Raw genomic sequence first — 24,008 nt, 5'->3', positions numbered from 1 at the left:
TTAAGAGAGTCATCCCAATGGCAAGAGGCAACAACCAGCTCTTCATCCTGGGGGACACCATTGCTGTTTCATTCAACTTTATTCAAACAGTTGCTATGAGCAAAGAATGACCAAGGCTCTCCATTGGCTGAATATTTGCTCTTAGCTTCACCAAATGTTTGTGTAACTTCAGAGAACATTTACTTTCATCATTTTAAACTTCGATTTAAATTTTTTAAATTTTCCTTTTCTTTTTTGCCGCTTGCTTGATTTCTGGATTCTAGGGATTTTCCTGCATTTGAACATGTTCAGACACTATTGTTGCTTAAATGCCTGCAGGAATGCTAACTGGCTTTTCTTTGATTCTGACAGGGGGAATTTGTGGCTTGTCTCCTCGCTCTGCTGAGGCAAATGACAGATAAGCATTATCAGCAACTTCTGGAACACATCACCAGCAAAGATGATCTCAGGGTGAGTCAACTGCCCTTGTGTGAACAGATGTATTGATCTGTCAAATAGCAGATCAGTAAATAAAGTCTGAATAACTCAATTTTTGCTTTGTTGGTCTACAAAGTATATTCAGAAGTTCTTAAAATCCAAACTATCTTTATTTTCAGTGTTCCCAAAATCACTCTCATTTTAAGATACTCCTTGGATTAAAAAAAATTAAATCAAACAGTCAAATGCTAAGAACACAGAGACACAATGATACTGCTTTGGAAATGAATTGTCAGGGGAGAGGAGAGATAGCAGTGCTCAGGGAGTAAAGAGGAATTTGAATGGTTAATTGAAGTGCAAGTTCTGCATGCGTTTATGAAAGTGGAATCATCCTTGATAACTGTAACGTGACTGATTGCACTCAAACACCTTGAGGGAGTACAAACACGCTTTAAATAGTTTACAATCAATGGCCGATAGATACAATAGTCCTCAAGTGAATCTGAGTTTGGAGCCAAGGGAGGAGCCAGCCATCCGAACAATATGTAGACAGTGAATTCAAGTTCACTGCTGTAACCAAGAGTGAGCAATGATGAAGCAGTTGCCATGGTGTATTTAGACAAAAAAAACCTTTTGATTGGGTCCTGCACAAGAAGTTGGTGTGCAAAATTAGAGAACAATGTTCAAGAGGTAAAGCATTGGGGTGGATAGAGAAATGGTTGGCAGCCAGGAAGCAAAGAATGAAAATAAATGAGTTCTTTTCAGCGTACCAAGGTTCATTTTGAGGAAACCAGCTATTTACTATTGATGATCTAGAAAAGGGAATTGAATTAAATACCTCTTCATTAGCAGATAGCTCAAAGTTATGTGAGCTTTGAGGAAAATTCTACGAGGTTGCAGGGTGACGGACAGATTGGGAGAAGGGGAAAAATATGTGAGATGCAATATATTGCAGATAAATGTGGGATTATCCATTATGAAGGGAATAATAAGAAGGCATATTTTTGAATGGTGATAAAAAGGGAGCTGCAATGAGACCTGGGTGTTAGTTGAATTCAGGTACAGGAGGCAGTGAAGAAAGCAAATGGCATGTTTTCCTTCATTACAGCAGGTTTTGAGCGGAGAAGTAGGGACGTCTTACTGCAGTTCTGTTGGGCCTTGTACACCTTGAGTATTGTGCAGTTTGTTTTTCCAAATCTGAGGAAAGACATCCCTGCCATTGAGGGGATGCAATGAAGATTCACCACATGATTCCTGGGATGACGGGGCTGACATATGAAGAAAGACTGCATCACAGTCAAAGATAAGGGATAAGCTATTGAGGACTGATATAAGGAGAAACCTTTTTATTCCAGCCAATTCCATTCGCTCCATCAAATGATGAGAGTTGAGAGTGTGGTGACCCACAGCGACCTTTGTATGTGGTGTCATTAAGCAGTGCTATTATGCACCGTTTGGTTCACTTATGCCCCCTGGTTGAGATTTTGCCAGACCTTAGTCCATTTGATCCTTGACATCAAGGCACATCTGATGAGCAGGACAAAATATCGGGGTTCAAGAGGGTGCTGTGGGCGAGAAGAGCTCGAGCACTGAAAGTTTCCAATTGATATTGGAGGTATAGATCTGGAGTTCTGGTTGCCATTGGATTGAACAGGAGTCTGACAGGCTGCAGAGTTTGCGAGAGCTGGAGGCGAATACACGGACACTCAATGTTTCTGAAGGCACCCTCTTCCCTTCCTTTTCTATTATTTTTGGGGGCATCTGATAATGCTCGCGGTGATTCTTTGCCTATATGGCAGGCAAAGGTTGAAGTATATTTCATTTTTTTTGTATTATTACATGATACTGGAAGGAACCTTTTGAGCTTTGATGAAACTGCTGTCAATTTAGGCACAGCAGTCTCTAAAACTTTGAAATTAACATGTTTTCTTTTTAAGGATTTTCTGCTGCAGATTTTTACAGTGTTCAAAATTCTTATAAGGCCAGAGATGTTTCCAAAAGATTGGACGATAATGCGATTAGTTACAAACAAGTAAGATCTTCACTTTTAGATGTATGTGTTTTGTGGCAGTGCTTTCAAAATTGAAGGATATAAACTGTTGAGTACTGAGTTACATTAAACATTTTGCTCATCACAGTTAAGCAAATGAGAACAACTTCAAAACAAAAAATATTCATTGCCTTAGAATTTTTGATTTTAAATTTCATAAATGGGTTTCGTATATTCACGAGAGATTCATATTCATCGGGTTCTTCCAGCAAAATGGATGAGAGGTGTCAGAATTCAGGAGAAAGATGTTTCTAAAGTTGAGATATTTTCTAATTTCCTCCCCAGTAAATGATGTAGCATTTGATTTGTACTCCTTACTACATTTTGAAACAAGCTTCACAAACCAAATTGAAGTGAAAGTTTCCATGAACGATAATTATCTGTAAAAATGTATGATAAATTCATTGCGTGAATCATTTCAAAGGAAGGTAATTTTCCAACCCCAGCATCTCTTGCTTCTGTTAATCGTGTTATAGGGTTTTCTGGTCACGAAGACAACATATTTCTCTCTCATTTTCATCTTTATTTGGCTAGTAAACCTAAAAACTGAGTGGTTTCCAGAAGTGGGTAGATAATGTCCTATGTCAATTTATTGCACTGGTAGTAAGTATAGAGGAACTCATTCCCGATAATGAAATGTCTCTTAAAGTCTTTTTCCATATGCAAGTGTCAATCAGATTGGCTGATGTTTCCAACCGTAGAAACAAAGTCCCTTCAATTATGTATTGGAAAAATGAAATCCAGTGCAAATGATAGTTGCTTGCAAATCAGTCAGGATATTCACAGACTGTGTCTTTATCAAGAGAACAGTAAGAATTTGCAACTGTACCACAGGAAAGAGTTGGGATAATTGTGGTGCATGAAAGCAAAGCTAGTTAAAACACAAGGTGGAGGTAATTGAAACAATTCCAGACAGGAAGCAACTGGAACTGTCTCTTTCATAGCCTCCAGCAAAGCAAATCCATCAGTGTGGACCTTCCCAATTCTCCTCCATTCATTCTCTATAACTAATTTCCCTTCGTCTGTTCTAAATACCCTTTAAAATCTATTTCTAGTATCCAAGGAAAGCAACCTAGGTTATCTAGATCTTGATAAAGCTAAATCTTTTCAGATTAAACTTTCTCCAAGGTCCTGAAGTTCTACCTAAACAATGGTACCAAGAAACAATCGCACTACTAGTCAAGGCCGAAGCTGCCCTACACAAAGTATGACATTTATTAAAATTAATACCTTGAGAGGCTGTTGCCACTGAGTTGGTGACAGAATTTGAAATTATGTTATTCAGAATTATAACTTCAGGAAAGTTTTTGACAAGTTTTATCAATGGAAACAGGAGACTTATTTAGAGGTAACAAATGCAAATCGAGTAAGGCTTCAGGAGCTGATTCCTGATTTTTTTTCTCCCCCCACCCCTCTTTCAGTGTGATCATCACCACAATTCTGTATCTCTCGGATGCTCTTAGAAAGAACTTTCTAAATGAAAACTTCGACTTCAAGGTATGGTGATTTGCATTGGTTTGTTTCCTGTATTTTGCTGATTTTTGGCCTACCTGCCTTCAGACATCATTGACAATTTTGGATGATGTGGCTCACTTATCTGCAGAGCAGGTCCTGTATGAGGGCTTGTATTGCAGTGGTTCAGAAAAATAGTCTGTCCCAAACTCCCCCATTTCAACTTGATTTGAGAAACTTTGGAGTTGGATAAGTAATCTGCACCGGAGAGCCAGGTAATTGATTGTATGTAAATGATCAAGAAGACTGGATCAATACCTGGGTTTAGAAGAAAGAGAGATGATTTTCATGAAATCAACAAAATTATCACAGGGATTGGCAGGGTAGATAAAGGTATGAAGTTTCCCTATCTGGAATGTCCAAAAGCAGCAAGGAAGACTTCAAGATAAGTGGTCAGCTATTCAGTTGAATAGAATTGAATAAACACACAATTCAATAAGACCTGGAGTTGGCCATCTGGCACTTCAAGATTACTGCACCATTGAACATGATCACAGTCTGTCTGCCCCAGACGTGAACTCCTCACCTTGGCCAGTTCCACATCATTCTTCATTACCGAATGTTTGAAAAATGCATCTTTAAATACTTCTAATGAATGAGGCACCACACCCTTCCAGGGATGGCAAATTCTGAGACTCGCCGGCTGTTAGAAGAAAGTCCTACACACAGAGTTGTGTATCTTTTTAATTTTCCATCAGTGTGAGCTATGGAGGCTCAGTTGCAGAGTCTGTTCAATGCAGAGACAAATGGATTTTATCATGAAGGGGAGACGTGAGGGCCCTAAAAGCCTTTGGAATTTTGATTTTTAAAATTCTCTAATGCCTTAGAGTTTACTTGTGATTTGATCATAACTACTGCAGACTGGGTTTCCCCGAGACCAGCCAATCTCAACCATTTTTTTTTTGACGTTGCTCCCGGGGGACCCTGTTCAACGTTTATGGGCCCTTTTCCTGTGAAGCAGTCAAGTTTTGGTTTCTTCTGTACTTCTCTCCCACAGACTACATAAAATATATTTATGTTACATGAAAAGCAAACAAGGGATTTACTGTGCTGTGTGGGTGTAGGGCCCCCCATTGAGAATGGCTGCTCTCGACCCTAGGAAACTAAGAGTGAAAGGAAATGAATCTTCTACATCTACAAGATACTCTAAATGTGATTCCAGGATTGTTTGCCAGCCTTTGGAAACAGGAATGTTTAATCTCCGGCACTCAAATTAACCTGTCTTTGTATGCTTCATGGAGTAAAGCAAGAAAGTCTGCAGATGCTGAGGATGAGTCCAATACACCAACGTCCTGGAGAAACTCAGTAGGTCAGGTAGCAGCCATTGGAAGTAAAAGTCAACCAACATTTTGGGCCCAAAAGTACCTTATGCTTCCTGTAGATGCTGTGTGACCTGCTGAGCTTCTCCAGCATGCTTGTGTATTGCATTCTCGTGACCCATGCCCATTTAATTGCCTCAGCAGCCTTCAGGCCTCACCGCTCTGGCAATGTCAAGGACTCACATCCTCATTCCCTTCCACTTCCTCTGCTACCTCACTGATAGTAATGGAAGCACAAAAGCCTCCAGAAAGAAATAGGCCAATTAGCTGTTATGCATTTCACTAACCATGGCAGCTCTTTGACCTCACTGAGCTCTATCTGTGACCACCCTACCTTGATGATTATGAGGTCCATCTTCCATGTCCTCCCACCCCCACAAATTGCTTCCTTGAGGCAAGGACTGTAAAACATGATCTCACTTGACAGCAGATAAAGTTAATCTCATTAATTTATTGGTGCCAGTTATTTGGAGGGGAGGAACAAACTACACGTGTCATATTGCCACTATTTTTTTTTAAATATGCAAACCTCAGTGGCTTTGCTGCTTCATGGGCTGACAGTGTGGCAGTTTCAAGATGGCTATTGACAGATTTACTTATAATTTTTTATAAAGCAAGAAGCATAATATCTGAAGTGAAAATTATTTGGAAATTATTCAAATGAAAACACAATGCTGCAGGTTAAACAGTGTAGTTACTGAAGAAAAAGATGCATAACCAACGTTTCAGGCTTGAACCCTTCATCAAGATATGAGCAAAATGTAGGCAGGCGTCTGAACAAAATGATGGGGGGAGGGGCAAGAGGAATTATTTTTTTAATTATTATTAGCTGGACCAGATGCTTCAGTGCAGAGATAAACAGAATTAATATTTCAGGTTTGAAGACCTTTCATTAGAACACAGTTAATAATAAAATATGCTGTGGATCTACGAACTGAAGGATTGTTAACTTGGAATGTTAAGAAAGTTAAGCATGTTTAAAAAAAAAAAAAAGTGTGATCCAACAACCAGTTGCCCGATGTTCACTGTACAAGATGCTCTGGTGGAAAGAGTAAGGAAAAATAAAAGCTCTTGTTGGTTGAATGTTTTGCAGCAGTGTCTGTGTTGTATTGCAATGAGTACAAGTAGGGTAAATTAAAAAGGTGCTTGTGCTCCCCTGTGGTGGTTGAATTGTTTGACTGAGCAATTCTTAAAGCACTGGTTTGTATTTGAAGGGATAAACATGCCATAAGCAAATCTGATTGTCATCAATTCAGTATATGGAGGAGTATCTAAACTATTGGTTGTGGGCTGCACTTCCGCAAGCTGGTTTCACTGTGCTCTGTGATGCTTGCTCTTTGCTGGAATGAAATGCTGGCTCCAGCATTTAACTGAAAGCAATATAGTGCCATTCCTGCACTGAATCACCCACTCGCCTGATGTAGAAACTGTCAAACTGCAGTATAATTTCGGTGCTGCACCTCCAGTTTCTGAATTTGTGCAGATGCGCTATCAGAATAGAGTTGAAGCCTGCGCATGGGATAGGAATTTAAATTCTTTGACTCTCAAAGGAATCATTATCACCATTGCAGGTTTGCCTCAGCTATTTTTAAACATAAGATCACTGGACCCTCAGTGAAAATGAGTCTCCTTTATAGTTTCATGCTGAAATAAGTGTGCATGAATTTAATGTAAGAAAATACTAGCAAATCTCTTCAAATGTTCACAGATCATCAAGTATATAATGAAGATATATTGGGCATGGCTTAGTGACGTAAACATTGCTGCTTCAGTGGAGGGCAAGACATGGATAGAAATCCAAAATATGTTACTGGTCCCAACTGTGTCATTAAATGAGTCATTTCCCCACAGGTAGTGATTGGAGATGATTCACTGCAGCCTGCTTTCACATTCGAGCAGTGAAGTGGCAGAGACTTGTAAATATGCCTTGCAACTCTTCCACCAGCCAAAAGTGATGCATGTTGCAGGGATGCATCGAGAGGGAGAATCACAAAACTTATTTGGTCGCTTTAACAGCAACCCCCACCTCCCCAACCCCCACTTCTTTCATACCTCCACCTGCCTCAGCTTGAAGGCATGGCAAACTTGGATTCGACTGACTCATTACTGCATTTGAACGATCTTCGATGTGAGCACACAACCAGTGTTTATCTTCAGATTTTTTTGTTGGCAGAAGTTGGGCAGTGCATCAGCGATCCTTCTCTGCATAAGCCGAGCACAGAACACAATGATGTGCAAGGTTCCTGGCTGAGTGGATGGGCCTGGATCTCTTTGTGCTTTGCATTAAATTCTGAGGATTATGGGATTAAAAGGTTGGATAGTAGCCCAAAATTGGAATGTGATTGAATCGTTGGACAGGTAGGAGTGGAGTTGGTTGCAGTTGGGGTTCATATCAGAATCCTTGATCTGAGCATGTTTGGGGAGGCAAAGGGTGAAATTGCTATAAAGGTCAAAAATGTGATATTTGAAAGAATGGAGAAGTGACAAAACCTATGTGAGAAGCAAAAGGGCTGCAGATGCTGGAACCCTGAGTTAAAAACGGATGCTGGAAATGCTCAGCAAGGTGGGCTGCACCTGTGGAAAAAGAAACCTGAGTTAACATTACAGATTAAAGACCATTATCAGAATAGGGGGAGAGAGAGAGAAAAAAGAGAAGGGACTTTTTCATTTTGAAGAGAGAATGGAGGGGGAGATGAGACACAGCAGAATTGCCTTGTGAAGAGTCTGAAAAGGTTCAAAGCCCCTAGTTGGAAGAAGAGGTGTTGGGTGTCATTAAAACCATGACAAGGGCTACAGACAGACATGTCAGAGCAGTAGTGGAATGGAGAATTTAAATGGCAAGCAATTGTGGTTGTCCCTGTCAATGGAATACTAGGACCTAACAAAACAGTCAGCCAATTTCAGAAGAGAGAAGAGCACGCTATGCATTACTCTAGATTGGATCAAGTGCTCGTCATATTCAAAGTCACTCTGTGGTCAAAGATTATGTAGCACTGTAAATAAAAATCTAAATGAAGAGTTATTATTAATGTGAAGAGACTAACATGTATGAGCACTTAAAACATTCAAGATTCAATTTATTATCATAATAATATAACACAAGGCAGACAGATTCACCACCAGCAGAAATTGCCTAAGTGCCTCTTACAGTCAGAGAAAAAGAAGCCAAAGAGAGTCTCCCCAGAGTCACCGTGTCCATAGATTCACCTTCAGTGCTTTCGCAGCTCTGACGGGGTCAAGAACCCTACGGCACCCCCTTGCATCCCGGTTCCGATACCTGGGACTCCTCCAGCCAGTTTGAGCCAGTCTCCAGCACTCTGCAGCCCAGCACGTGTCACCTGACTGCAGTCTCCAGCATCCCACAGCTTCCACATATTCCTCACCTTGAGTTGCTGCATGCACTGGACCCTTGGCCTCAAAGCCCTTCACTCGTCCACCTCCATGGTCACTGTCCCATGAGTCATTTCCTCCGCTTCTTCTCAGATGGGGGTGGGGGGGGGGGGCGAAGGTGTGTGATCTTTCTGTCCTCTGGTGCCCTGGTCCAGTCCTCCTCTTCACCAGCGTCTGCATCCCCTCATGGCTGCTGCCAATCTTGGGTGGAGACTCCCATTAAAAAGTCAACGAACCTTTTCTCCAACAGCCATTCATTTGAGTGTGCCCACTCTGCTTGTGGCTAGTTAATCTGGCCAAGATTCAGTCAACTGATTTCCCAGGTGCCACAGGGCAGGTACTCTGTGAAGTGGAAGATTGCATCACATCCGTTGCTTGGACACAGCCCACTGCTTAGAGATCTCAGCAGGATTGGTCCCTAATAAATTATACTTATACATTGCTTTTGATTTTTATTATAATCGAAGGGTGTCATCCAAGTCTCAAAAAATTGCCATTTGGAATTAAAAGTGTTCTACAGAAATCTTTTACAAATGTTCAGGATATTTCATGTAATATTTACCACTGTGTAGTTACAGTAAACATAGAAGATAGGAGCAGGAGTGGGTCATTCAACCCTTCGAGCCTGCTCTGCCATTCAACGAGATCATGGCTGATTTTAAAGTTCAGTACCCCGTCCCCGCCTCCTCTCCGTAACCTTTAATACCCTTATACTGAAGAAATATATCTAATTCCCTCTTAAATATATTTAATGAACCTGCCTCTACTGCCCTCTGCGGCAATGAATTCTACAGATTCACCACCCTCTGGGTCAAGAAATTCCTCCTCATCTCGGCCCTAAATGGTTTGCCTATTATCCTCAAACTATGGCCCCGGGTTCTGGATTTTCCCATCCTTGGAAACATCTCATCTGCATCCATTCTGTCCAGTCCTGCCAGAATTTTATATGTCTCTATGAGATCCCCTCTCAATCTTCTAAACTCCAGCGAGTACAATCCCAATTTGCGCAATCTTTCCTCCTCAGTCATTCCTGCCATTCCAGGTATCAGCCTGGTGAATCACCTCTGCACTCCCTCCATTGCAAGAACATCCTTCCTTAGATAAGGTGACCAAAACTGCACACAATACTCCAGGTGGGGTCTCACCAAGGCCCTGTACAGCTGCAGTAAGGTATCCTTGTTCCTATACTCAAACTGCTTCTACAATTATTTGAATCTGAATTTATATAATTTATTTCACATAGGTATGGGATTCTTACTACTATTTGGCAGTAATATTTATCAATCAGCCTTGTCTTCAGCTGGAGATATTTTCACCATCAAAAAGGAAGAAAATTTTAGAAAAGTAAGTTGAAATATGTAATTTGTGTGCTTTTATCTTTCAGTTTTCGAAGATCGTAATTATGCTCACACTAATGGTGTTTTCTGTTATTCTTATTTGGTCCTTTCTTCACTGATTTTCAATTAAAATTACAGATACGGAGACATGAGGGTGATGATGGGGTGTGAGATCTTCAGTATGTGGCAAAACCTAGGTAAAGGACAAAAGTTCTGTTTTTGAAGTTGCCTAAAAGTCTGATTTTAGTTCTATTGTTTTCTTTTTTTAAATTTTAGCTATGAATTTAGAACCACAAAAAATGCACTTGATTAAAAATAATGCAAATCAATACAAATGTCTTATAAAAATAGGGAAAAAAAAGATGAGAACCCTCTCCCCCATATTACCATCCCCCCCATCCCCCTACAAAAGAAAGAAAAAGAAAAGGACAAGAGACCCTCAACAGGGTGGCCTATTACTTTAAAGTTTCTTATAGTATACTGAGACCTTGAGGAGAAAGGGAATGTCAGAACTTCATTTGAATATACACACCCACATTTTGTAAATATGGGCTTCATATCTTCCAAAAATATATAGTATTTATCTTTTAAATTAAAAGTAAATTTCTAAAGTGGTATACAACTCTGAACTTCACCATGCCATCTTTCTGTATCCAAATCTATATCAAACTTCCAAGTTATGGCAATACGTTTTCTTGCTATTGCTAAGGCAATTTGAACAAACTTCCTTTGATACATATTCAATTTCAACTTGGGTTCAACACCCTTAATATCACTCAGTAAAAATAACATGTGGGAACTTAATCCCCATTATTCATTCCAAAACAATTCCTATTTCCAACAAAAAAGTTTAACTTTAGGACAATGCCAAGTAGAATGCAAAAATGTACGAATTTCCTGTCCACAGCTCTGTTGTTTTCATAAAAAAAATTATTTCTGATTATATTACAGGAGAGCACAAGCTCCACTTTATTCCTGGACTAATTGGACCATTTCTGGAAGTAACTCTTGTACCTCAGGCAGACCTTCGGAATGTGATGATCCCAATATTCCATGATATGATGGACTGGGAGCAGAGACGGACTGGAAATTTCAAGCAGGTAGTATTCTTCTTTTCTTTCTTTGGCTTGGCTTCGCGGACGAAGATTTATGGAGGGGGTAAAAGTCCACGTCAGCTGCAGGCTCGTTTGTGGCTGACAAGTCCGATGCGGGACAGGCAGACACGGTTGCAGCGGCTGCAGGGGAAAATTGGTTGGTTGGGGTTGGGTGTTGGGTTTTTCCTCCTTTGCCTTTTGTCAGTGAGGTGGGCTCTGCGGTCTTCTTCAAAGGAGGTTGCTGCCCGCCAAACTGAGGCGCCAAGATGCACGGTTTGAGGCGATATCAGCCCACTGGCGGTGGTCAATGTGGCAGGCACCAAGAGATTTCTTTAGGCAGTCCTTGTACCTTTCTTTGGTGCACCTCTGTCACGGTGGCCAGTGGAGAGCTCGCCATATAACACGATCTTGGGAAGGCGATGGTCCTCCATTCTGGAGACGTGACCCATCCAGCGCAGCTGGATCTTCAGCAGCGTGGACTCGATGCTGTCGACCTCTGCCATCTCGAGTACTTCGACGTTAGGGATGAAAGCGCTCCAATGGATGTTGAGGATGGAGCGGAGACAACGCTGGTGGAAGCGTTCTAGGAGCTGTATTCTATGAGTGTAATAAAAAGGTGAAGTTGACTTGAATTTCAAGGAAGTGCAGAAAATGAAGGCAGGGGAAGAAAGGAAAGGAGTTCTGTGATGAAGATGGAAGGCAGGAATGATGGGTGGCAAAGGGAAAGTGAGTATAAAGAAGACAAGTGCATCTCTGGATGAGATGTGACTGCAAATAGCAAATTAATTGTCAATAGCTACTTTCAGATTATCAGTTGTCATGAATGGAAAATGTTGAGGCTGGAAATTTAACGTCCTGTTTGATTGATATGGTATTGATCCTCAAGCATGAGTTGAAGAAAATAGATAGACCAGCAAAGGAGAGTGGTTGGAATGACAGTGGAGTAGAGAATAGAATTGTCAGGCCACTGAGAGTTCAAGGTTCTAGAATGTGAATGGAGGTATTCTTGAATGTTGTCATTTTTTCTGCATTTGCTTTTTCTAATCTAAATAAAACATCGTTTGCCTTGTGCATAAGTGTTAGATCAGATGGTTTATGAAATGGTACATTCTGCATGGGGACAAATTGGTTCAATTGAACAAGCTTTGTTAAATAGTGGTATTTTAAATTTCAATGATTCACAATGTCACAAAAAAAAAGAAATGTAGTCATTTACATTCTTGTGTACATAATGTCATATTGATTTTAATATTGCAGACCAGAAAATTAACAACCTTCTAAATTTCCAAGTGTATTTGTTGTTATGCAGTTAGGGTTTGAGATGAGAATTATGGGTGTATTTTCTGATCCATACTGTGAGAGGGGGAGGATGGTGGAGGAGGTGTTTTTCTCTTTCTGGCACCAAAGCAGCACCTGTTCATGTATTTTACTTCAGAATTCCATTTATTTCAGTAAATTTTTCAGATATTCAAATTAATGCAAAATGCATATGATATTTCAGTGATCATTCACTGAAATCTTTGATAATACTGTAAGCTGGCTTTTTGAATTTGAATTTTGACTCCCAATTCTCTTGGGTATTCCTGCAAAAAAAATGAAGCATTTTGTTTTGATATTTATTTGTGATGGTAAATTCCTTAATTCTTTCCAATTGAGTTGGGTGATTGTTATCATTTGGCACTTGACATTCAGCAGCATATTTTTAAAGGGAGCATTAAATTGTAAAGAAAAAACATGTGGTGCCCCACCTGAGAAAACATGAGAGAAGTTGCAGAAAGTTGAGCCCAGCTCCTGCACTGTATTATTCCTGGGGCTGGGTATATTTTGTGAACTGTAGCTGGAAGGGGAAAAAGAACCGCAAATTTCAAGTTCAAGTCAACGGGTGTTATAGGGTGGATTTCAGGAAGTGGCTCTGAAGGGTCAAAATGCAAATGTTAAAGCCACCTGTCCAGCCATGTAGCAACTTAACTCACTTCAGCAAATTAATAGACTGTTTAGTTGCTGGATTAGAATATGTAATTGGCTGTCATGAATTAGAACCATACAACATTGAAACACAGAAACCTGCTCCTTTCGTCCCTTCTAGTCTGTGCTAAACCAATTTTCTGCCTAGTCTCACTGAGCTGCACCCAATCCATAGCCCTCCCTACCTCTCCCATCCATGTACCTGTCCAAATTCTTCTTAAATGTTCATATTGAGCCCACTTTCACCACTTCAGCTGGCAGCATGTTCCACACTCCCACCATTCTCTGTGTGAAGAAGTTCCCCTAAACTTTTCCCCTTTCACTCTTAACCCATATCCTCTGGTTTGTATCTCACCTGCCCTCAGTAGAAAAAGCCTGCCTAAATTTACTCTGTCTATCCCATCCCCCTCATAATTTTAAATACCTCTATCAAATCTCCCCTCATTCTTCTACACTCCATGGAAAAGAAGTCCTAACCTGTAACTCAGTTCCTGAAATCTGGATAACATCCTAGATAAATTTTCTCTGCACTCTATCTATCTTATTGATATCTTTCCTGTAGGTGACCAAAACTGCACACAATACTCCAAATTTGGCCTCATCAATGTCTTGTACAACTTTACTATAACATCCCAGTGCCTGTACTCAATAATTTGATTTATGAAGGCCAATATGCCAAAAGCTCTCTTTCCAGCACTGTCTATCTGTGACACCACTTTCAAGGAATTATGTATCTGTATTCCCAGACCCCTCTGTTCTCTTGCACACCTCAGTGCCCTTTTATTTACTGTCTTTGACCTTCCAAAATGCAACATTTCACACTTATCTGAATTAAATTCCATCTGCCTTTTTCAAGCTGGTCCAGATCCCTCTGCGAGCTTTGAAAACTTTCTTCGCTGTCCACAGCATCTCCGATGTTAGAGTCATCTGCAAACTTGCTGATCCAATTTACTACATTATCACTCAGATCATTGATATAGATGACAAACAACAATGGTCCCAACACCGACCCTTGAGGCGCACCACTAGTCACTGGCCTCCAGTCTGAGAAGCAATCATCTACCACTATTCTCTGGGTTCTACCATTCAGACGCTGCAACCGTGTCTGCCTGTCCCGCATCGGACTTGTCAGCCACAAACGAGCCTGCAGCTGACGTGGACATTTACCCCCTCCATAAATCTTCGTCCGCGAAGCCAAGCCAAAGAAAAAAAATCCAGTTCACTACTTCACCATGAATATCTAGCATCTGAACATTCCTGACTTACTAAAGTCCATGTAGACAAAATCCATAGCATTTACTTTGTCATCTTTCCTGGTAATGTCTTCGAACAACTCCATAAGATTGGTTAAACACATTTCTACCACACACAAAGCCATGTTGACGATCCCTAATCAGTTTCTGGCTATCAAATAATTGTATATCCGATCTCTTAGAACACGTTCCAATAATTTACCTACTACTGATGTCAGGCTCACTGTCCTTTAATTTCCAGGGTAAATTTTGGAGCATTTTTAATCAAGAGAATTAATCTTGAGAATTATATGGTCACCAGAAAGGAACAGAAGGGGCATAAGGAAACTCTTGGCAAGTTGGATTCACAAAAATCCACAAAGTGTTTCACTTATTCATGAAGAACAGGAGGATGACTAGAGTGGTGTAAGACTGCTCAGGTATAAAAGGGGAACATGTACGCGGAGATGGAGGAGGTCAGGAGATCCTTAATGAATACTTTGCTTCGGGATTCACCAGAGAGAGGGACAATGTATATGCAGATTGTAGTGTAGGATGACTGTGATTGGCTGAGAGCGTAGCCACATCTACTGGCAGGTCTTAAAGGATTGCTCCTAGCTAGACCAGGTCATTCTGGACTGGTCGACCTACATATGATATGCTCTAATTTTAGTTAATAAAAGCCTTGGTTTCGATCAACAAGACTTTGGTTCTTTCGACCCGCTCTACATTTGATGAATGCGAGGACAGCATCGAAGAGTCAAATGTGCCAGAGCATGTTAAGGTTCAGAAGGAAGTAGCATTATATCTTCTGAAAAACATTCTGCTAGATGTCTCCAGGACCAGACTGGATATATATCCAAAGGTAACTTCAGTAAGTGAGGGAAAGGAATGCTGAAGTATTGACGATGGTCTTTGTGCCCTCCCTAACCATAGAAGTGCAGCCAAAGGATTGGAGGAAGGCCAAATAATTCCTTTGTTGAAGAAAGGTAAATGGGAGAATCATGGGAATTATAAACCAGTGAGTGCTATGTCAATGTTGGGCAAACTATTGAAGGGGATTCTTTGGATCTGGACCAAGTCGTCTTGGGGTTAGTCAGTACGAGAAATATACGACAGATCTATTTTTTTTTTTGTTGCTCTTTCTGTAGTGGGCATTATTAAACTTTTCTGATTGTACCCCACTAAAAAAACCTTGTAATGTTTTATTATGCTAAAAATGCTGTTGCTTCACTGATCAAATTAAAAGGGCAGCACTGCTGTATCGGCAGCAATACCACTGGTATGGACCTGGAGAGTGGAGACACAGTGTTGCTCCAAAAGGGTCCAACCACCTGGTCGAAATGCCAGAGGCTCTGTACAGGTGGTAAGACGACGATGTTTTTTTAAAAAAATTAAAATCCTTCAGCCACACAATGTGTTCATAAGGTGGCTCAGACTCCAATGGGTAGCAGACTGGCACAGGGCCCCAGAAATGGGGAGAACACCGCCCCCACCTCTACTCCGTGGCCGAGCACAGGCTGCTGCAGACTGTCTCATGAGAAACAGATATTGGAGGCAGGATTCGAGAGGATGGTGAAGGCAAGAAAGACTCCCGAAGTGTCTGGGGTCTGGAAGCTGCCTGATGGCGTCGGAGGTTGGGACTTGGAGCTCGAGTTGCTGATGGATCGAACAGGAGTCTGTGTACCTGCAGAGGCTGCAGGAGCACCAGAGGTGAATCCACGAACAGTCAGCAACTCTGAAGGGCTCTATTTTGCTTATAACCCTCTCGTCCTGTGCCAGGTGACATTGCCTTATGGAAGGCAGAAGACCATTTCATGTAATATTACATGTTCTGTACTATTATGTGACAATAAAGTAATCTTGAATCTTACTAGGTGTACAAGTTTCAGAATTGTTAAAATCCCATTTTCTCATATTTATAATCTTGGACTGTACAAAAATGACAATGTTTTTGTTTCAATTTTAACACAAAGAATAATGACAAACATCTTAACAAGAAAAGTAGGGAGGAGCCTATGAAACTATTGAAGAGGATTCTTGGGGACAGAGCTCGCTAGAAAACCTCTACAGGAGCAGAATCAGACAAAAACAAGCCCAACACTGTCCCATGCCATTTTTAGCATGAACAGTCCAACTTTGAAAATTGCCCTCATTTCAGTATGGATGCTACCTCAAAGCCAGGAGGTAAACCATATTTTTCAAATTGAATTCCTCCTGAAGCCATTCTTGTGCAAGCTCTTGATCCCATCCTATATTATTCAGCTCTGTGCTTTCACAGATCATTTCCTCAGCTCTTACAGTGAGGGGAGGTTGCTGAGCTTCCATCGAACACCCACGGTGAGTCACCTCAGAGGGTTTCCGGTGTCTTGGGTGGTTTGGCCCAGCTGCTGTGCTCAATTGATGAGTGCAATGATGAGTTCAGGAGTGGAGGACCAAACATGTTACCTTCAGAGGGGACGGCATTCATCCCTCCTGTGGGAACCCTGCCCTTTTTTGAGGGGAAGAGGGGGAATCTGTGATTCAGCACTGTGGAACCATGCGGCCCTCCAGAAGCCCTTGTTGAGAAAGATGTGGATGAAGTAATCTCAATTACTCCAATAACCACTGCTCTCAAGATAACCTCCAAGCTCTGTATCAAGTCTAAACAAAAGTTGAATCCCTTTCTCTCCAAGCTCTTCACTATTGTTCAATTGGGTTGACAGGGTTTGCAGTACACTCTTTGCTCATGGACATCTATCAGATTTCATTGGAACTTTGGTATCTGGAATTCTACACCCCAGCAAAGTAGTTCACAGCTCTGAAGTACCTGAGGAACTATAACCATAGATCTACCTTGCACAGTTAGGATGATGAATCAACCCTGGTGAGAATTCATTCTCAAAGGTATACATGTTACCTGAACTTTCTGGATTTGATTTAAAATGAAGTTGCTTCTTCAGAATTAGGAATGGAGTCTTCTTGCCCTGTTGGGGTCCATCATAGTGAGTGCAGAAGTGAGGCAACATTCAGTATTGAGGTGAAGCCGAGGAAGAAGTGGTCCCTTAGAGTCATTGCAATTTGTCAAAGAACTATGATGAAATAACAGCTGTACTAAGAGTAAACCTCTCCCTGAACATGTGGTCTCAAAGCTTTGCACCTCTGCATAAAATCTGGTGTCAGCTGTGTGTGATCTTAGTCAAAGAAGGGTAAGTGAGATGTGTAGAAAAGGCGCCCATCATTGTTGAGTCACTGCCACGCTGTTTGTCAGATGTGAACTGTATGGAAAGATTACAGTTGTAGTCACTGGGAGAAGGAGGTGGTAAATTATCAGTCACTGTAGGATTGTGATGGATTGGTAGTGGGTTTCTATTGTGTCTAGTGTGGGAAAGGTGATTTAAGGTTAAGGAAGTAATATGCCAACATTTTCCAACATTATATTGATATCTCAGAGACTAATTTTTGGGCACTGACTCTTCTCGGCACCAATGGAAATGTTGTGAAACTCTCCCTCGAAGAGAACAGCTATATTTGACCAATTTGTCGCCTCGCATTTTTTCAATTATTATTTTTCTGCTGTCAGGAACTAGAGTGCTCCCCCCTTTTAAAAGGCTGTCAATGCAAACTGCAAGTCTGAGTCATTATTGTTGAGTAGATGCCATCAACTTCAAGTGAAACACTTCACTGATGTGAACAAACAGCTGCAGGCCCACACCCCCATCCCAGTGGCCCATTTCTGGGCACAATTGGATTTCTAGGTCATGCCTGTCAGTTCTATCGAAACTGTTCCAGAGAAAACAATGTTTCTTTAAAAGAAAAGCTTAATTTATTTGTCAGAAGACAAATAATAAATGGTCTTACTCAATATATTTGTTCTCAGGTGGAAGCAAAATTGATAGACAAACTAGACAGCTTGATGTCAGAAGGCAAAGGTGATGAAACTTACCGGGAACTTTTCAATAGCATGTGAGTTATGACCTTATTTTGCAGCTTTAAGTTATGGATTGAGGTTAATTATTTTTACATATGTCTGTATGCAATACTATTTACTGTTATTTTGTACAATTTGCACCTTGTATGCAATTTTCACTGGTATAAGTTCCTTGGACAATGGGCATGTTTGTTTAACATTGCCATCAGCATCAAGGTTTGCAAGCAGCAAATTTTGTCAATTGGTAACAATTGATGTTGATGGCAATGGGGGGGACAGAAAATTCAGAGAGAAAACTGGCAGAAACAAGCTCACATTTTTATTGACACAGAAATCACTTCCGTGTTTTTGTTGTGGAATTCACTTTGGGTGGGAATGATTTTGAGCACATTTAACTAACGTGAACCAACGTCAAAAGATGTTCTCTTTCCTAAACCAGAAAGATTGAAAAGAAGGGGGCTTGAATTTTTGATTGACATCTCTGGGCTGTCAGGAATGATGGAAGATTCATTTCCCAAATATCATTACTTAAATTTCAATTTTATTTTGAGCCTGTCAATACAATTAATAAATTCGTACCAGTTCACTATTCAGGCGTCTTGCTTTCCTGTCGATGGGCCATATCCCATAAGATTAGCCATGATTTTGTGCGATCTATGATCATGAGTATTCTATAATCTGAGCTGGCATTTCATTGCACATTTCCCATCCCTGGTTTGCAAAACGCTCAAAAATAATTGCTCCGTTTTGTTTTGCAAGCTGCATTAAGGCAAACATACTTCTATTTTTATGGAGTCAAAGCAATGAAACTATTAGAGTCTTGAGAAGTAAAATGAAGGTAAATAACGGATATTTGGCTCATTCAGGGTTAATTCTTGTTTGATCCTTCTGGTTCCTTCTGCAGGCACCTGACACATTTGAATCGAGAAATGGCTTTTAAACAGCAATCTGAAAGTTAGGCTCAGGAGGAGGTTTGGAGTTGGCAACAGGAAGTGGGGAATTAGATACACCGTTGAGAGGCACTGCCCACTGATGCATTTCTGGTTTCTTCTGGAACCTTGAATCATTCTCAGCTGAATCGAGAGGGATCTTTGCACAGTGAATGCCAAGTGTACAAATGAGATGGTCCAATATCATTGCAAGTTTGGTGATCCGGGGCATCTTTTGTGTGCCGATATTAGAACTAGCAATATGGAAACAAGATCCAATTTCTTACTGAGCTCAGTGAATTCTAAATTGTGCTGTCAGCTCTTTTTAAAGCTCAGCTATATATAACCTGGGTTACATCTGTAGATGCTGAGAAAGCACTGCTGCAGATTCACCAGTTGGTAGCACCTGACTTAATTAGTGGATGTTGTAAGCTGATATGGGAATTTTATTGAATTGAATTCTGTTGGGAGAGAGATCAGGTGTGATGCCAATGGCAGAGCAGACTTGATGTCCCATTGGCCTAATTCTACTTCTGTGTCTTATGGTTTTAATAAGCTTCATGGCATTGCATTTTAGGATAAAATTTCCCAATAAAATCTATGACAATTCCTCTACGCTGCCAATGTTCAAGGTTGGACAACTTGTTTCCAGTACCCTGAGTGAAAGTCCAACTTGACATTCAGCAGAAGACAACTGAGAAATGGGCACAAAGGAGTAAATCATGCAGTGTTTATCTTACTTTAATGTAGGTTCTGCCGACATGGAAAGGAGGATGTTTTGGAGAAAGATGAAGGATGCCAAAGCTTTCAACATTAAGACATTTGCTCCATCAACACTTATTGAACGTCACATTGATACTCATGGAGTCCCATTTGCCTGCATTCGGCCCATATCCCCTGAAATCATGTACCCACCTAAATGTCTTTTTAAATGTTACAATTGTGCCCTTCTCTACCATTTCCTCAGACATTTCACTCCATGTACTCATCATCCTCTGTGTGAAGAAGGTGCCCCTTAGGGCCCCTTTAAATCTTTCCACTCTCACCTCCGAGTTATCCTCTCTAGTTTTAGTTTTGCCTGCTCTGAGGAAAAGACTGTGACTATTTAATTTCTCATTTTAGGTATTGTTAGAAAAATCATTTTATCTATGTTTTCATTCTTTTATGGAAGCATTCTTCCCTAAAATCAAAAGAGAAGATGTACTTTAAAGAGGCTATGCCCTCATTTCATAATTATTGAGTTCTACCGCACAGAAACTGGCCCTTGAGCCCAACACATCAATGCTGATATTTTTGACTATCACTAATCCAATCTGCTCATATTGGGGCCGTATCTTTCTCTGCCTTGCTTATTTAATTCCCCATATGAATATTTCTCAAACATAATGATTGTATCCTATTCCATCACCTCTGGTCATGTGAATCCAGATATCAACCACTCTCTGTGTGGGAGGGGGTGGTGGTAAACATGCCTCTCAGATCCTCTTTAAATTCCTTTCCATTCATTTTAAACCTTTGCCCTCTTGTTTTTATATGCCCACCATAGGAAATATATTTCGACCCTTCTGTACTTCAATTAGATCACCTCTTGGCCTCCTTCACTTGGGTAAACTGAGTCTGGACTATCCAATTAACCAATCTCCCCTTAACTCAAGTTAGACATACAGCACGGTAACAGGCCATTTCGGCCATGAGTCTGTTCCGCCCAATTTACACCTCATTAACCTACACCCCCGGTACGTTTTGAACAGTGAGAGGAAACCGGAGCTCCGGGGAAAACCCTCACTGACACTGGGAGAACGTACAAACTCCTTACAGTCAGTGCAAGAATCTAACCCCAGTCCCTGGCACTGTTTCGGCTCACCGCTACGCCAACCGTGCAACTCAAGTCTTCCATTCTCAGTCACAAAATGATTCTCTTCTGCACTCTTTCCAGTGCAATCACATCCTTGAATCCTCAGTCACACACTTCATTGAGAGTTGTGTGGTGTTATTTATTTCAGTATGTTGATAATAATTAACTATGCTTTGAATTGCTTTCAAGTCCTAAAATTTGCAGTCTGTTTTTTCTTGTTTTTCTTAACTTCATGCCCTTAATATCTGACACTTGATTTATCACAGACACTTATTTCTAACATGCGATGTTCAGAACTACCCATTCTTTCCCCTTCACACTTGATGCACTAAAACTTGATTCCTTTCCTTGATGTTAAAAAAGGCCTGCAAGTACTGTGACTATAATTTAATACTGCTGGAGAAACTCAGCAGCTCACTGAGCATTCTTTGTGTAGCAAAGAAGCTTGACTAAATTTTTTGCCTGAGCCCTTCGTCAAGGTATGAGCAAAGAGCAGGCAGGAGCCTGAATAAAATGGTGGGGGAGGGGCAGTGGGAGGAGCACAGGCAAGAGGACAGAGGTGGATGTGGGTAGGAGGGCAGAAGAGAAAAAAAGCCCCAAGGAAGTGAGAGTGGGGAGAGGTGACTCTGAAATGGAGAGGGAAAGGGGTGGCGAGCTAGAGGAAGGGAGACAGAAGAATAGGCAAAGGGAGGGAGTAAGGAGAGGGGCCAAACAAAAACCCGAGAAGTCGATGTTAATGCCATTTGGTTGGAGTGTACCTTGACATCATATGATGTCCAATTTGCAGCTGGCTTGGCAATGCCTGAAGCCATGGACGGACATGTTGGTGTCGTGGAATTGAAATGGTTGGCGACTGAGTGGTCCCTGCTATTGCAGCGGACAGAGTGAAGGTGCTCAATGAAATGATCTCTCAGTCTGTATCCAGTCTTTCTGACATAGAGGAATGCCCTTCTTTTGCCTTCAGTGCTGGGATCCTTGACCACTTTTCTCTTTTTCTCACCATCTAGTTTCTATTCACCACAGCAATGCCTTTTTTCCCCTCCACAGCACAACCTCTCCCACTCTTAGCTTCCAAACCATACAATTTTCTGCTACTGACAACAATCCTGTTGCCAGGTCCCTATACTCTTCTCCACCTCTCACTATCTTTTTGACAAGTGTTTTCTTCAACTGTATTTTGCTGCTGGATTTATCTTCGCACTTAGTACATTCACAGCAGATGTTTACTCATCTTTCCCACACAAATGAGTAGAGCCCAAACAGCTGTGATGTTTGAGCAGTAAATACTGTAGCCACTTATCTAAATGTCTATACCTAAAAAATACTTGAGCTCTCCACATTAATTGCAATTGACTATTTAAATTATTCCAAAAATTTGCTCTCTTCCCCCCCCCCCCCACCCCCCCCCCCCCCTCACCTTTGCATGACCTGTTTAATAATTTGGAGCCTGCAGTTAGCACAGGCTTTGAGGATTGGTAGGTGACGCAAAACTTGGAAGTGTTGCAAATGGTTTGGAGGAGGGTAATAAACAGTGTGGGGATGAGGGCTGCCAGAATGGGACAGACAAATGGCAGGTAGTTTAGTGGAGGGAATGCTAAGTGATGCATATTGATAGAAAGAATACATTAAAAAAAGACAAGCACATTAAACTGCATCATTTCACAAGATTTTCAAGAACTTGAAAACCTGACAGTATAAGTACATGCGTTTTTGAGGGAATAGTTAGTGAAACATAAAGGATCCTGGGATTTTTAAGCAGATCATGAAGTGCAGAATTGGGGATATTAATCTTTATAAAATATTTGTAAAGAAACAACCTGAATATTCATTCATTTCTCGTCATCTCATCTTGGAATAGATCAGAGAGAAGTTGCAGAAATGACTTACTGGAGGGCTTCAGAGAAGAGGAATTTTTTCCAGATGGTCAGACTGGAGAAATGGTCATTTTTCTCCTCAAAGTAAATAAAGTTGAGAGAAGATTTGAAAGGAATTCTGCAGATAGTGAAATGTTTAGGCAGGGTAAATAGGGAGAAAAAATTTACCAGGAATCATATACTTAAAATGAAGAAAGGAGGAAATGAGAACAAAAGCCTCGATGCAGGGATTTGTATTGATCTGAAGCTCGCTGCCTGTGTCTGTTATTTAAGGGTTTTCAAAGGGGAATTAGATAAGTATATGAAGAGAAGTAACATGCAAAGCTCTGGGATGAGAGCAGGAGAAAGGGATCCATGGAAATGTTCTACAAAAAAAAACTAATAGGAAGTTTGATTGCCCAAATTACTGCTTCTGTTCTGTAGCTGTTCTATGACCCTATTCTTTGACTTAATGAGTTAATCACTCTGCATGAAAGAAATTCTTGGGCATCAATTTTAAATTGGCCTTTTACTAAGATGAGACTTTGCTACTTGACAGTTCTGTTTGAAATAATTTCCAGACTTGGCATTTCCTTCCATTTTCAATCTTCATTTTGGCACACTGTAAATAGTGGTTGCCACAGGAATCTATATTGAATCCTTAGCTATCCACATTTTATATTAATGACCTAGATTAAAAGACAGTGCACCTTCTCCAAGTTTGGCTGCTGGTTCATATCTAGCTGGAAATATCGTCTACAAAGATGATGCAGTGTACTTGAACTTGTGAATAAGTGGGCAAGACGTTATCAGATGGAGTATGAAAACATGATGTTGTTAATTGGAGAAAGGAAACCATGTAGAATTCGACTTAAATATTGGGAAACAAATAATGTTGATATTCAGGGAGATAACCATGTGCTGGTTCACAATGTGCAGAAAATAAATGAGCTGGGGAAACAAAATGGATCATTATTGGAGGAGGGTGCAGGACTCGTGCCTTGAAGAGACCCAGTCTGGATTTATGTGCAATTTTGGTCTCGGTTATTGAGGAAGATGTGCTTGTGACACACAGGAGACTGCGGATGCTAGAGTTTGAAGTTAAAATGCTAGAATAATTCAGTGGGACCAGCTGTATCAGTGGA

At 40.8% G+C, this 24,008-nt stretch overlaps 1 protein-coding gene across 7 annotated transcripts in view; it reads left to right on the top strand.

The window, feature by feature from the left end:
* LOC138746060 (dedicator of cytokinesis protein 4-like) overlaps positions 1-24,008 on the top strand; it is a 282,285-nt gene that overhangs the window by 177,115 nt on the left and 81,162 nt on the right. For all 7 annotated transcript variants that reach the window (XR_011346681.1, XM_069903813.1, XM_069903812.1 and 4 more), the window contains exons 26-32: positions 352-450; positions 2,355-2,449; positions 3,889-3,964; positions 9,932-10,032; positions 10,164-10,222; positions 10,977-11,125; positions 18,176-18,261. Coding sequence is in view for 6 of the 7 variants with exons in the window: in XM_069903813.1 (XP_069759914.1) it covers positions 352-450; positions 2,355-2,449; positions 3,889-3,964; positions 9,932-10,032; positions 10,164-10,222; positions 10,977-11,125; positions 18,176-18,261 (665 nt within the window). In the remaining variant the exon portion in view is untranslated. The remainder of the gene's footprint in view (positions 1-351; positions 451-2,354; positions 2,450-3,888; positions 3,965-9,931; positions 10,033-10,163; positions 10,223-10,976; positions 11,126-18,175; positions 18,262-24,008) is intronic.

This window comes from Narcine bancroftii, chromosome 11 (genome assembly GCF_036971445.1).
Source record: "Narcine bancroftii isolate sNarBan1 chromosome 11, sNarBan1.hap1, whole genome shotgun sequence".
NCBI lineage: Eukaryota > Metazoa > Chordata > Chondrichthyes > Torpediniformes > Narcinidae > Narcine > Narcine bancroftii.
The sequence above is the reverse complement of the archived record's forward strand: the minus strand, read 5'-3'. Positions and strand labels throughout refer to the sequence as shown.